General features: G+C 37.7%; 1 protein-coding gene across 1 annotated transcript in view; it reads right to left on the reverse strand.

The window, feature by feature from the left end:
* Positions 1–14,770, reverse strand: part of MMS22L (MMS22 like, DNA repair protein) — a gene marked incomplete at both ends in the record, with an annotated part of 93,962 nt that overhangs the window by 11,492 nt on the left and 67,700 nt on the right. Inside the window, 6 exons of the mRNA XM_080341404.1 lie at positions 2,310–2,479; positions 4,596–4,755; positions 4,907–5,049; positions 5,811–5,953; positions 10,517–10,667; positions 13,057–13,247. Of these exons, the coding sequence (XP_080197530.1) occupies positions 2,310–2,479; positions 4,596–4,755; positions 4,907–5,049; positions 5,811–5,953; positions 10,517–10,667; positions 13,057–13,247 (958 nt within the window). The remainder of the gene's footprint in view (positions 1–2,309; positions 2,480–4,595; positions 4,756–4,906; positions 5,050–5,810; positions 5,954–10,516; positions 10,668–13,056; positions 13,248–14,770) is intronic.

Below are 14,770 nucleotides of genomic sequence, written 5' to 3' on the forward strand. Positions count from 1 at the left end.
AACTATGATGTTTTCTGAGATTTAAGGAGGTTTTCTGGACAAAGGAGGGAGCAGCCCACACTGAAGGAGGAGAATTCAGGACAAGAAAAAAAGAGTAGAAATGCTACTCAGAGGCTTTTATGCCTTGACTATGAATAAAGAATTCACGTGTATAAGAAAACACTTTGCATGGTCTCCAAATTCCTTTTTCTTTATTTTCATGTACCTGCCAAAGGATTGTCAACTAGAGAATTAATAGGGACAGATCTATGGAACAATGTTTGTCTAACATTAGGGTGGATTAAAGCTCCGGCACTAAACCACCACCGCTCTACTTCCAGGAATGGTCACCAGACACGGGGCAGCCACCCAAGGAGAGTCTGATCAGGCGTTTCACCAGCAGCTTGGGTCAGTCAAGGTGGGGTTATTCCCAGAGGATGCTGTTTCTCTGTTTTTCCCCCCACCATATTTACGTGCTCTCCCTCCCACCATTTTATCACTTTTCTGATATGCCCATTTGGGTTTTTGGCATTTGTTTCTTTGTTTGCTTCATGGAGCTAGTAACTAGTTGAATCAGGTCATGAACTCCAGTCATCCCATGTTCAGAAAATCATTAAAGCAAATTAAATATGAATGCATACAGGGGTGAAAAGGAATTAATTTTGCCTCAAGCCAGCTTGGCTTAAACTAACAATATAACAATATATATAGTATATATATATATCAGTATAACAATAACCTGAGAATTCAGAAAGTGACCAGAATCCATCCATTCTCAAATGAACTCGGAAGCAGTCCTTAGAGAATATATATTTTTTTAAACTGATATTGAAATATTTTCATCTTGAGTTAATCCTAAGTTAGAATTTTTCCACTTTCCCAAATAAAGGAGAAGGAAGTACTCTGGAAAGAACGAAGCAGTGTGAAGCACTTAAAAATGCCGGAATTTTGTAAATACAAATAATAAAACATAGAAGTTCCATAATGAAGTAAGAAAAATAAGCCTTCTCCTCTTTGTCTTCTCTCCCTAGAAGTGTTTGTCAAATTAAAGAGCTACTGTTTTTCAAGAAGCAGTGTTTGTCTAATATAAACTATTTGGTGAATAAGATGATCTAGCTTAGCCAGAAAGCACATGGACCATGCAGTGAGACTGCTGAAGAATACAACTGTGAGGTCAGAAAGTCAGAGATGGACAAAGAAAACAGGAAACAAGAGTCCACAACACTCGGACTTCAAAACCAACTTGAGTGAGTGGTTTAATCTCGAAACTACATCTGTGTGCGCAGAGTACAGAGAAACAGCGCTCTCTGACTAAAATACTGAATTAGCAAGCAGACAGTCACATTCTGTGGTAATACCAGTGTCCAGATGGTACTACATGTATAGAGCTTCTGAAAATACCTACAGAGCAGCAAAGCAAGTTGTATTCTGCACATCATTATATAATGATATTCACATCCATATGACATGCCATCGATCACAATGCAACTTTTGAAAGGAATAAATCCAAGGGATGTTTACAACGTCACAACTGCATTGTTTCACAACACAGTTCTGTAAAGTAATCAGTTAAGACTGCAATCAAAATGAAAACTAAGAGGGAAGGGAAAAGTAACCAAAAAAGACCCAAGGATTTACAAGGAAAATGCGTCAACTTGTTTATTTTAAAACGCATTCTTTTCTCTTCCTCACCTGCAGGAATTTGTCTCTTTCTACAGCATCAACAAGCCTTACAGAGTCTCAAGAGTGACAGGTAAGCTGAAGGAAGAACAGGAGGAATAATGGGCAAGAAGGCTTTAGTCATGAAAGTATGAGCAGCAGGAACTTGATTCAGCAAAACATATTCTCAAACTATTAAGATAAAAGAGTACCATGATATGCAGAGAATTGTCTCTTGCTACTAGGAGCAACAACAGCAAAAAAAGAATAGCTCGTATTTAATTATCTACAGTTAGCCAAGTCAAGGATGATTTAAAACATTTGTTTGCTCTATAATCTCAACAAGAGCCTTGCTGCATATCATGATTATTTGATCCACTGTTTCAGAAATCTCTCACATCAGAGACCACTGTAAACAGCAGGTTGGCTAAAAGCTTATCTGTGTACAGCGATTAGACCAGTAACTCTGGAGCGTGGCACAGCTGCATGTAATGAGAGCAAAAGCAATGGTGTGGCATTTTACCTTCCACTTCTACAAGAAGAAAAACCCCCTCTTGCTGCTGCTTTAAATTCAGTCAACACTTGTTTTGATTAGGGAAAAAGAAAACATCCTCCGCAATATGAATCTTGAAGATACGTTTGTCTGCTGATAATAGAGTTCAGATATTTACCTGGAGATAAAGAGGGAGGCTTTCCTGAATGGCGGAGAGCAGAGCCACAGGCAGCTCCTTGTTCTGCTGGAGCACAGAGTGCGGGAGCAGTAAGCAATCCACGATGCGGAACAAGAGTTGCTGCGCTTTGGAAGTAGCCAGTATTGGTGCCCAGAACTTTACCAGACATCCTGTTGAAAACAGAATCAAGAAATCACAAAGCATTTTAGAGTCAGAAAAAAAAAAAAAAATCCTAAGGAGGCAATTATGTTAAATTAGATAATCCAAGAGTAGCAACAGGAACTGAAATATCTCACTCCCACATACTCATTCCATGGTATCCCCTTAGAAAAAGCCCAGTCAAGATGACTGAGAAGTCCATTTACAGTTCAACAATATGAAAGTACTAAATCAATTCAACACATTACAAGTTTTTAGACAAGTGAAGCTGCTTTAGGAAAAGTACAGTAACGCTAAAGAAAGGACAGTCTCTGACATCCCTGCAGAAAAATTTAACCAAACTTGATACATAACACTGCTGCAATCAACACATATGCACTTAAACGTTCACCTTACTGTGTACATTCATCACATTTTACAGAGAGACGCAGCCTTTGCCTTCCCTTCACATTTATCTAACACCACTGTGGCCACACTGGCAACTACTCACACAGCGATTCAGTGTTAGGAAAACATTAAATATCTTTCAAATTGTATTTAATGCATCTAATTCAGCAGACTAAAAAGAATGAGGGGCAGCCAACTTCACTAAAGCAGCATGGTCTCTCCAGATCTTTGTGGGCTCTCGGTTCACAAAATGAGAGCCACAGAGAACATCTTTCTTGTTTTCAGCGCATGAACATATCACTTGCGCAGCTTTGAGCTCACCTTATGATCTTCCCTTTGAATTGCAAAAAAAAGAAAGTAAGAAGGTGTTGATGTGTAAATACCCTAACTTTGAGAAACATCTTTATTGCAGGTGAGGTTTATTTTTTCTGGAGAAAATAACTCTATATTAATGAGTGTTAATACTCAAAATACAGATGAAATTAAACAGGATTTCTATGTAGTAATTCACACAGACATTCTCAACTTTATACTTAATTAGAAGCCAGAAAGAGTTTGCTGGGTTGAATATATGGAAATATCCCAAGAAAATATGTTTAAGACTTCAAAAATAATGGAAGATCAAAAGTGGGCTGTTACAAGATGTTATTAATCTATAAAAGACATTCATTCCCATCTCTAAAAAGAACACAAAACAACATTAATCTTGTGGAGTGAAAGAAAACACAATGATCAATCATAGAGAAAGAGAATGATCACTTAACAATACTTCTAAATAATGTTGTCTAAGCTTCCTGATTTGAAAGAAACATGCTCATTCCAGCTAAAAATACTCCTTCTATTATCACTGCTGTGATGTATGGGACAGAAGATGACACAATCTGACCACAGATGGGAGGTGTTTAGATTTGTTAAGTTTCTTGCTTTGTCCTTATAATTTAACAAGCCCACAGAATGTGAAGAAGTGATTGAAATACACTTAACTATTTTTTTTCTTCAAGCCTTTTTTATGTGTTCCTAACTAAAAAGAAAGGACAATTTCTCGTACACAACAGCATGACTGAAGATTGTTTCCTACTGCAAATAGCAAAAAGGAAAATACCCAATCTAAAATTACTTTGCAAGGTTCCAACCCAACACCTGGATATCTAAACACATTTAATTTGACATACCTCTTGTATATCAGAATATGCAGACCTTGCACCAGAAAGGTGAAGTATTTTACAAAACTCAAATTCCATTACATTTGATGCACCTCCTGCATCCTGGATGTGCATTTCACTGCATTCCTTGTAATCATCATGTACTCTGTGTACATGCACCTCATTACCTCCATCTTTAAGAGACATAAAGCTGACTTGCACATTCATTCATAATAAACAGCACTCTTGTTCTTCCGTCCTGTCAGTGGTTCCATACTTCAATGAACAAATTTGAGCTTTAATGAAGCACAGCGTGTATGTAAGAGAAACAGTTCTAAAAGGAACTCAACCTGTCCTCTACAATAACCCCAGTAAATATGATGTAGACTGTCATAACTCTACCTCACTGCTTTGTCATTGTTTCTGGTTTCATTTAGGTAAAACAGGTGTTTTTCAGTGGTAAAAGACACAAAAACGTCTTACTTTTGAAAATACTGATTTGCAGGGGTAATTAAAAAAAAAACCCAAACAAAACAACAAAAAACCTCAATTCCTTAAAATTATTTTACTAAAAGAAAAGAGGTTGCAAAATAATTACCTATGATCCAATATGTAAGCTGCAGACCTTCTGGAGGTCCTTTCACCTTCAGGTAAGGTTTTACATACTTTAATACATCACCTAAATACTCCAGAGTCTTTGCTACCATGGCAGATTTCTCAGGGAGTGTCTGAAGGCCACTGTAAGTTCTACCAACAGCCTGAGAAAACAAAAACACTGAAATAAATATAAATAAACTTACTAAGTCTCTCATGAGGTTTGTGTAACTTCTTTTTATACATACTAAATCAAATATGTAGTTTCTTTTCACTAAAATTGTCTTATGAAGCTAACACAGAGATGTACCATACCTTAATGAACTGGACAAGAGCATTTTTAGGGTCTTGCTTGAAAACTGACTCTTCAACGTTAGCCTTTGAAAGAATGTTTTCTACTTCCGAGAGCTTAAAAATCAGTCTTGTCATCTCAGTCAGCTGCTCCATATAGGCTTTCCCTGATTGTTACAAGACAGCACAGCAGTAAATATAGTATGCAGTTACATTTTTCGATTTGCTTTAGTCCCAAAATGTTAAAATGAAATGTGATTTTAAAATGGCTAAAATAAAAGGATTCTGCAACTGACTGCATCCCTCTAGACAAAGAATATGTGTCTAAACTGGTTATTTTTCTAATACAGTTATAAGAGAGTGAATAGAATTAAGTATGGATAAACAAGTCTTTCATTTTACTGATCATTTTCTTCAAAATCTAAAAAATGTGTATGAAAGATAGTCGCTAGAAGATGTGTTCTACAGATAATTAGAACTGCAGTGTTTTATAGAAGAAGTGATGAAGAATTGCTCTAAAAATACAAAATATCCAATATAGAAAAGGAAAGAATTACTTGCAACTCTTTTTCTTTTTTTTTTTTTTCTTTTAGGGCATTCACAGCATGATTTCTGACTATTTACTTCAGATTTTCATTTTTTTCAGAGCAGTTTCTCCATGGGGGAAAAATAGCCTGTCTCCTTGGGAGCAAGTTTTTGTTCTTTGCTTCCAAGGAAACAAGCTCTTTTATCTTTGTTTGTGATAAATTTGTCATATGCAGAGCAAACTATCAATAAATAGCACAAGCAGCGTAAAGAAACACATTTTGTAATTAGGTAAAAGTAAAGGAATACAAACAAAAATACATTCTGTAATTAGCTGAAAATGTTTGCCAGTTTTGCAATATAGAATCATTACTGCAAACATTAGGGAAATGTGAACACTTACCAACTGTTCGCTCAGCATCTGTCTTGGCCAGCGTACCAGTCGGTTGATCTATGAACATTTGCAAAATGCATCGAAACCAAGAACGTACTGTCAAAGCTTCATAGGATGTATATCCCATACTAGAAAAAGCTTCACACAGCTCACTGCGTAGGTAGAAGAGGAAGAAAAAGGTAAAGATATCTAACAAAAGTATGCAAAAAGGTGGCAGAGCATCTCATTTGGCTGGAGACAGATAGAAACAGTACACAGAAACAATTAGAACTAAAGTAATAGAGAGGCCAACTGGCATTCTTTTTGTGTGCTCTGCAGACTTTGCTCATGATATCCTGATACCTAAATACAAAGAACATCATAAACTTGGTGATGCCACACATGGTAATATAAAAGCACATATACACATGTATGTATGTTTTCTCTACATAAAAAAAAGGGGAGAAATTCACACAATGGGAAATCTCTTATTCTACCAATGGATAATTTCACAGTATTATCTAAACTGACAAGGTACAATGTTGGGAATAGATTATGTGACTCAACCTGGAACTTCATTTTGACTCTGCTTAAGCTGCCCCAACCTTTCATACAAAGCCACCTCAGGTGTCCCACACTACTCTGAAGTCTACTTAGTCCTAATTAAATAAAAGATGGAGAAGCTTTGCTTTAGCAAGTAAAGACATGTCATGTTAGAAATAGATCAAAAAGGGAAACATAAAAAAGGCAGCTTGGAGATGAGAAAGGAAACTGCTATACTTGATGTACACTTACAGACATATGCATTTATGTATGTATACACACACAAGTATATGTATTCCCCCCCCACAGCAAACACTCAATGCACAATCCCTGCACTTCACTGTTGAGTATTCCCAAGGTTTTACCTGCCTTACAATTGCGAGTAGCTGCTGTAATCAGTTTTTGCCAAGCATAACAGCTCTGCACCATTAATTCTGCAGAAACTCCTGGCCAAGGGACAGCAGGTCTGTTCTGCACCCTGTTTGCAATTCCTATCGGATGAGCTCTGTGTGTGATTCAGGTCAGTGAAATTTCTTGAAAATAGTTACACCTTTTTATTTGAGAGTCTTCTTCCCTGGTCAGTCCTTGGTGCTTTGACTTTAATGAAAAATGCTTGTACTCTTTTCCTGATATATGTACATATAAATCTACTTATTTCCTACTGAATTTTTACTTATGTTTGCAACAGAAAGGCAACACAGGTCCAGATGGAAACCAAACTGGATTCTGTTTCTCTCTAAACAACATTAATAATTTTTTTGTTTGTTTGTTTCATTTAGTTAAAACCAATGACAACCATATCTTTGTCTGAACATCCCTGCTGAAGCATTGTTGACAAAATAGAGAAGGAGACCAAATACAAGCAAATAAAATATTAAAAAAAATTAAATTCTAGCATCAAAAGAGAAAAAAACAGGATGCCTATGGACTTAATGCTCTTTGCAGTATCATATAAACAATTCCAGCTTCATATAATCTTGAGGTTAACAGCTAATCTACTTGGCCTCAAAGGCTCACAAAACACTTTCTGCAGCAGTCTTACTCCTGTTTCTCCTGCTTGCTGATAGGTAGGCCACTTAGGTATCTTCCAAAAACTGGAGAGGAATATGCTCCTTATCCTCAAGAAAGGAACAAACAATAACTACCTGTAAGAAGCATTGCAAGTGGCCCTTTTAAACCAGTGAGCTTATATATACACATGCACGAAGTTAAACAGATTTTAATGCTACCACGTACTACACAACATGGATCTGGAGATAAACCACGGCAAAAGAAATGCCAAAGCTTATGTGCACGTTCCCAAGGGCAGAGCTTGTCCATCAGAACCTTTGTTATTGATATTGAAACAGCTGATATGCAGAACAAGCTTCAATCTTAAAGAGACCAGGCAGAGCTTGCAGGGTATATAACAGCATCCACAACAAAATAATCTTTTTACTTTTTAACTGAGAACGTTTGATGTGAAAATTATCAGAGTGCAGTAACCATGAAGTCTTAAGATGCCAGCACTTAGATACTTCGATAACTTTTGCTCTACAACCGCCTAAGGTAAATAAGTAGATGAATCATGCTACAAAAAATTGCCGTCTTATTAGCATATAATACAATGACAGTGTTTTTAGAGTATCATACCTCTGCATAATTCTACCAAAAAAGTCTTCTCTTGGCTACTCATTGTCCTTTCACAAGGAAATCTGAGCACCTTACAGCTCTGCTGATGAGGCAGGGACACACCTTTGCCCAAGCACAGATACTTCAGTTTTCCCTTGTCAGCCTTGAGGCAACTGATCGGGTAAACAGCCCATTCTCCTGAGGCTGGAAAACTGCAACCCCAACAGCTTAGGGGCAAAAAGATTTCCCTCTGTGTGAATGCTTTCTGTCCCATGCATCCAGCAGGGGTGAGATTCAGAAAAGCAGAATGTGACAGAGAGTGAGAACGTATGAGAGAGAACCAGAATGAGCGAGAACATGCACACATGTAAGCAAAAGACAAATATCCATCATCACTCAGCTATGGAGTCAGGCTTTCTCCTGCTAGTTCTCTCAATACGGATCCACAGACCTGACATTTTCACTTACTCCACGGCACAATCTGTAAGAGGAGGGCAAGGTCCTCTTACTCCTTTCTAAGGTGGTTATTCAGAAATAAAGGTTTGAATTTTCTCAGAGAAGGGTTTTCCAAATTCTTGCGCAAGTGCTCTGGCCTCTCAACTAATGCACACCAGGTAACTACCATCAATAGCAACTGTGATGGTGACGGCAGCAGGGCTGTTTTGGGAGCTCAACACTGGCCACGTGTGTAGGCTCTCCGCTTTCTAGTACAATCAAGGTTCCAGACATTTGGAACAGGAATGCTTTGGCCATGGTTCCAAATACAGTAAGTGTTACCTCAGCCAGCATTGCAATGTATCTGTGGATATATACATCAGGTGCTTAATGAATATTACTAATGAATACTGAAGTAACTACTTTCAGTCACCCAAGTTTTTACAGGGGGAACCAGTAATCAGCCTTAAGCACCTAAATTAAACCAAAATTCCAGTTTAGGTATCAAAATGTTTTTCTTGGTCTCACCTGAAGAGCAACAAAATTCAAATTATAAAGGGGTATTTATATGCTTAACTCCTACTTCATTCAGCGCATGCAAGGTATCTGCAACCTTGTATGAAACACTGTAAAGATCATACAAGCGAAATATGGCAAACCAGAGGACTGAATGCTCCTTTCCTGACTTTCAAACTGACACACGAGGAAATAAATTCAACCTGATTTAACATTTCCCTCCAAGAAGGCCATAGTTTCAGCTTTGCCAATGACACTGAAATAGTCTTTACCACATCCTGATTTACAGCTCTGCTCCTTCGTACAATATGTACCCTAAAAATGTGCAACGTTTGTTACTTTCAAATACGTACCCAGAAACTTAGACATAGAAACACCCAGTCTTTCTTTCTCATCCCTCACCACCCCTGCTTCCAAAGTCTGATTCAGAAGTGGGGTGAGAGGGGGAAAAAAAACCCCAAAACAACCACACCTCAACCACCAGCACCATCCATCTATCTTAAGTTCATAGGGACCTACTTAAAGCAAATAAAATTTCTCAGGTATACAAATTTCTGACTGGACAGAGTTCTGGGCAACCTCCTCAAGCTGCCCCTGCTGGAGCAGAAGCATTGGACAAGTCAGATTACCTGATCTCAAGGGTCCCTTCCAACCTAAACAATGCTGTGATACTATGAAAATTCAACATTGGCATGTAAAACATAGACATGTGATACATTTTCTAATCTTGTTATTTAATTTAATGCATCTGTTTAGCAGGTCTCAGAAACCTGAGCTACATGAACATTAATATGCATTCAGAAATTGTTCCAAGCTTGTCAAAAATAAACTTTTAATGCATTCATTTCCTTACCGTAATTTTTCCTCATACTTTCGATACTGCTCAACCCATCATCCCCAGCATCCTGCAGGAGTTCTTCATTTTGAAGGAGTCACGATATTTAAGCATTGAATACTTACTATCTAGCATCTTCAGATTCCAATCATAATGTTTATCTTGACTTTTGATAAGAAGATTTAACTTCTTTTGTGCTAAGTGTAACCGGTAGGGGAAAAATAACACCAGTACTTTTAACTAGAAATTTTAAAATTTACCAAGCTCAATTATCCAACTTCAAGTGCAGCTAGGGCAGGAGGCCACTGTAACAACTTTGCCCAAGCATAGCAACAATAGAAGGGGGTGGATAACTGTAACTATGCAAATTAAAAACAGGTTATGGGTGCAGGCATTTCACTTTGATGCAGTACTGCTCTTCACAGAAGTACTTCTCTGAAGATATTACCTAGGTCCCCATTTTCTGAAATCTGCTAGTAACAACATGGTTTCCATTGGGAAAAAATAAGTGGTTTGCTATATGAAAAGACAAATAACTTTTTCAAAATACTTACCTATCTTCCTGACAAATGTTGAGTATCTTAAGCTATTTACACACAAAAACCCCAAACAACCCAATCCAAATGGCATCCACTATCCCTGAGAAATGTCCCAGATGATTTAAAGAGACCTAGAACTTTAAAAGATGCAAAGAACCTGGATCAACATAATGAAACTACTGTTTGAAGCTACATTTTCCACAAGTGTAATAAAAACTTAGAAAGTACTGGAAGAATAAGCAGTTGCATTTTTTCACCTGTTTTGAATTAGGTGACTTAGGTATCTTGACACCAGTTGAGGCCACACCATGTCATCCCATCCAAACAGCTGCATCATTGATAGAACAGGCTGTGGCTGGAGTTCTGACAGGGCTTTGCTGGGTATATCCAAAGCTAAGAGAGTAAAACCTGATTTTAAAGAAATAAAAACATAGCACTATGTTAATGGTCTCACAGTACACCCCTGTTCCACTAAAAAGTATTGAAAACTAGTTATTATTAATAACGTGCAGTCTGGGAGTACTGGATGTCTCAATTAAAACTAGGCAACTATTCCAACAGATAGCATTTGTACATGTTAAGGTGTAGTCTCTGTCCCAAGGAGTTTGTAAGCCAACATGACACAGTGAACGCAAAGGAGGGAAAATGGATCTAAACATGTACAATTTTAAATACATGAATGAAACCACAGATTATAAGCCCTGAATCATTACCACCTATGCAACAAACAATATGTCTTCTTGGCCTCCCCTTCTGGCCTCCAGCCACCACTTTTTCCCTTGTACACCTAAGTGTTACTGTGCTTTACAGGGTTGAGTTTTATTTATTTGCTTAGTTGTTTTTGCACACTTCTCACAGTAAAAATCTCTATCTAGAAATAATTCACTAGTAAAAGCTGATACTTTCTATTTTTAGAATAGACTTTCATGTATCCAGAGTCACTGTGTAAATAATGCACTACGGACAAGCTTATTCTTGAAAAAAAGGATCTTCATGTAACAGTTGCAGATCTAGAAACTGGGAAAGTATTTTGTGCAGTTTTTGTTAATGAAGTTTATAACCTTTTGGTGTTCCTGTTAGGTCTACTGTGGAATCTATATCTAACACTACCAGCACAAAAAAATATAACACATTCTTTATGCTGCAAATGAAAAATGCATTTAAACTCAGGAAGACAATGTAATTTGAAATGCTGAGCAGTTATTATGTTATAGGAAACGAGAGGCACCAAATGAGTCAGGAAAACTGACTTTGGAGGGCAATGAAATAAAGAGGCTCACTGGTTCCCAAATTCTCCAACCTAAATTAAATATAAATGTAATATTAACATATTAAAATAATTATTTCTAAAACTGCATGCACTGAGAAACTGACTTCGAATTAGATGGAAAAGGCTAGTTTTTAGACACAACAATGAAACTATTTTAATTAATGGTGTAGAGAGACTACCCTGAGCTATGAAGGACTTCACATTTTCTTATGTGCCTCAGAATACAACAGGAGGTCACACAGCGTCCCGCTCTGCCTTCAGTGAGGAAGCAGCTTGTGCCTTCCTTCTTCCAGATTATCACATCGCTTCTGCAGCATCGGCCATAACACAGGTAGGGGAGAAATGGGAGAGGGAAGGAACAATGTGAGTCCCAGGCTGTTTGCCTGGCAGGGGGAGCAGGAGAGCTGGGACAGCTGCAACCTCAGGGGCGAGGAGCAACTCCAGCGTGGGAAGAGGTCACCTTCCTCCGCAGCGCTGCGCAGCACGTCACTGTACAGCGGGTCACAAGTGCGCTCCCCTGCTTCTAAGCAGAGTTTATAATAGGTTGTTCTTCTTGCTATTTGACTGCGTTAATGTAAAATAAGGACATGTGACGCTGTAGGACATGAATGAAAGTTCTGACATTAACAACCTCGCCCTTTGGTTTGTGCTGCTGTTGCCCACATAGGCTTCAACATCCTGAGCCCGCGATCACTGCACACCACCGCCTTCATTAACACTCCCTACTAATTACTGCAGATGGCAGGTTTTTTAACTTTCCTATTACTGCCTCGGCACTTCTGAGCTTGAACTTTATCTAATTCACATCATTTTATATTTCATTTCTCTAAATTGTAGTTAACTGGATACAAGATTTCATTGTAACTACAGAATACAATGCTAGTTACTGATGTTAAAGATCAAACTGGGATTTCTTTCTATTCACTGCCTTGCCGACTCATTGCACGTGGAGTTCATATACATATGGAATGTTTTACGTCAAGGTTAAAATCCTTCAGTGTAAAGCAAGATAAATAATTAAAATGATTTATGAAATAGCTTTATAACCATAACCATAAAGGTTCAGCAAAAAATAAATCATGTCATCAACTTTTGAAAACTGTCTTCAAATGTAAAAATATTATTTAAGAAAACCTTATTTTGCACCACAACCATAATGAATAGTTCAACACAAAATTATAAACTTCTACCAAAAAAATGTAAATTCTGGATATATTCTGGCATTCTCATTTATATTGTATAACACTGGAACATTGATGATAATCTGTAAATAGTAGGGAAAAGGAAGTCAGGCTTTTATAGCTACAAATCCCTTTGGAGTCCTCAATCTGTTTGTATTCTATCAAGTAATTCAACATTACAATATTTCTTCTTGTCAAAATATTTAGCATAGAATCTACTTTTCGCGTTTATGCATTCCTAAGTTAGTACACAGAAGCAGAACTATTCCAAATACAAAATCCTTGTAAGCTCGTGACACAGAAAATAGCACCATAACCAGTAGTTGCAGGGAGGGTCAACACTCACCTGCAGCTGTATCAGCAAGCTGTGGGGAAGGTGGCATCTGTGACATTCTCTGGCTCTTCAAATAGGGAAAGAAATTCCTCCAGAGAGCGCTGGCGACAGCAAGGTGGTGCTCTTTAGCCGCTAATGGGAGCTGAGCGTCTTGGGCCGTGTGCCCCAGTCGAAGTCCCTGGCCTAAGCGTCTGTGCACGCTCCTAGGGAGGAACAAAAACACTGTTTACATTCAATAAATGAAAAATTCTCATCTTTTAAAAATGCATTTACAACTACTTTAAACTGTAGAGCCTGAGAACTGAAGGATCATTTTGTGCAATTAAAACCTTTATGCAGAGACATTATGCATACCAGTTATTTGATGGATGAATGATGGCATATTAAGCACCATAAAGTTAATGTTAATTACTAATGTCAACCATTAATTATATGCTTTTTAATATGTCAGATCAAAATGAGAAATAGGCAGCTTTAAAATGAATATCTGCATTTTGCAACTGCCAGCATGACAAGCAAGTCTGCTTACAATCCAAAGCCAGATGCTTTTTTAACGTTTTTGTCAGTAGGGCTTTTAGGATAGGGTTGTGTACAGCAAATAACGGCAAATGATTTTGATCAATTGTAAAGCTTCCTTCCGAAACCTATTTCTCATTTGTAAAACCTCACTAGGTACGAGTTTAGATAAAAGATTCATTTTATCCTGACGCGCTGCAGACAATGAGGTTTGACAGCAATGCCCACAGCTTTGTTAGTACAGTAAGGACAAAAGTTACCACTACACATAACTCCCGTCTCTTCCTGAGACAATGTGGCATGAATTCAATAACACACTCAATTTTCTTTGATTCCTCTAGTACCATTCCTGCTACTTAATCTAATTTGGAAGTTGTGACTTTCTAGAGGTTTAATAGAGATATGTCTGCAGGGAATCAATGTTCTCAGAGAAATGGGGGGGGTGGAAGCATTAATAAATTTGTCTGGTAGAGCAGGATAGGAGGCATTACTGCACTGGGCTGATCAACTAAATAACACGCTTATTAAAAACAATCTGTAGGAACGCACTATCATTCCTGTTCCTATTTATCTTCTGGTCAACTCAATTGAGATTGTGCACTAAAGCACAGGCAGCATTATTACATTTGCTTTATTAAATTCCATAAACAGCACTGTAAAGTCAGAGTCAAGATATTTATAAGATAATGGCAAACAGCAGAGGCATTAAGACTTGCCTTATCATTAACATTTGTAGACCATAATATTTTTTTTCTTAATTGCCATTCTCACAATAGCAAGTGTTTCACAAAACTCTTCCCCTAGATCTTTATTCTGGTCTCACCCTAATTTGAAATAAACTAAAACAAAAATAGAAAAAACTCCAGCCCCTCGTCTCCTTCTGGGAATGTGGGAAAATTATGAAAGAATTACACAACTCGCAGCACTCATTAGGACATCTGAAATGGAATAATCTTAAATAAAGAGTAGGCTGGCTGCAAGGCCTTCCCGTACTAGGGTTGATATTAGAAGCGCATCTCATTATATCAAATTAGTATCCAAAAATTCTGCCTAACACATAATTTAAAACATAAAACATACTGGCTGTCAAAGGTAACGATACCTTATGCCTGCCTGCAGGCATCCGTTAGTTTCAATAGGACAGACAGAGAATTGAGTACCAGCTACTTTTCAAATGAGTACATTTAACGCACATGGAAGGGTACGTAAT

The sequence above is a fragment of the Nesoenas mayeri genome, assembly GCF_963082525.1.
Source record: "Nesoenas mayeri genome assembly, chromosome: 3".
In the NCBI taxonomy this organism is placed as follows: Eukaryota; Metazoa; Chordata; class Aves; order Columbiformes; family Columbidae; genus Nesoenas; species Nesoenas mayeri.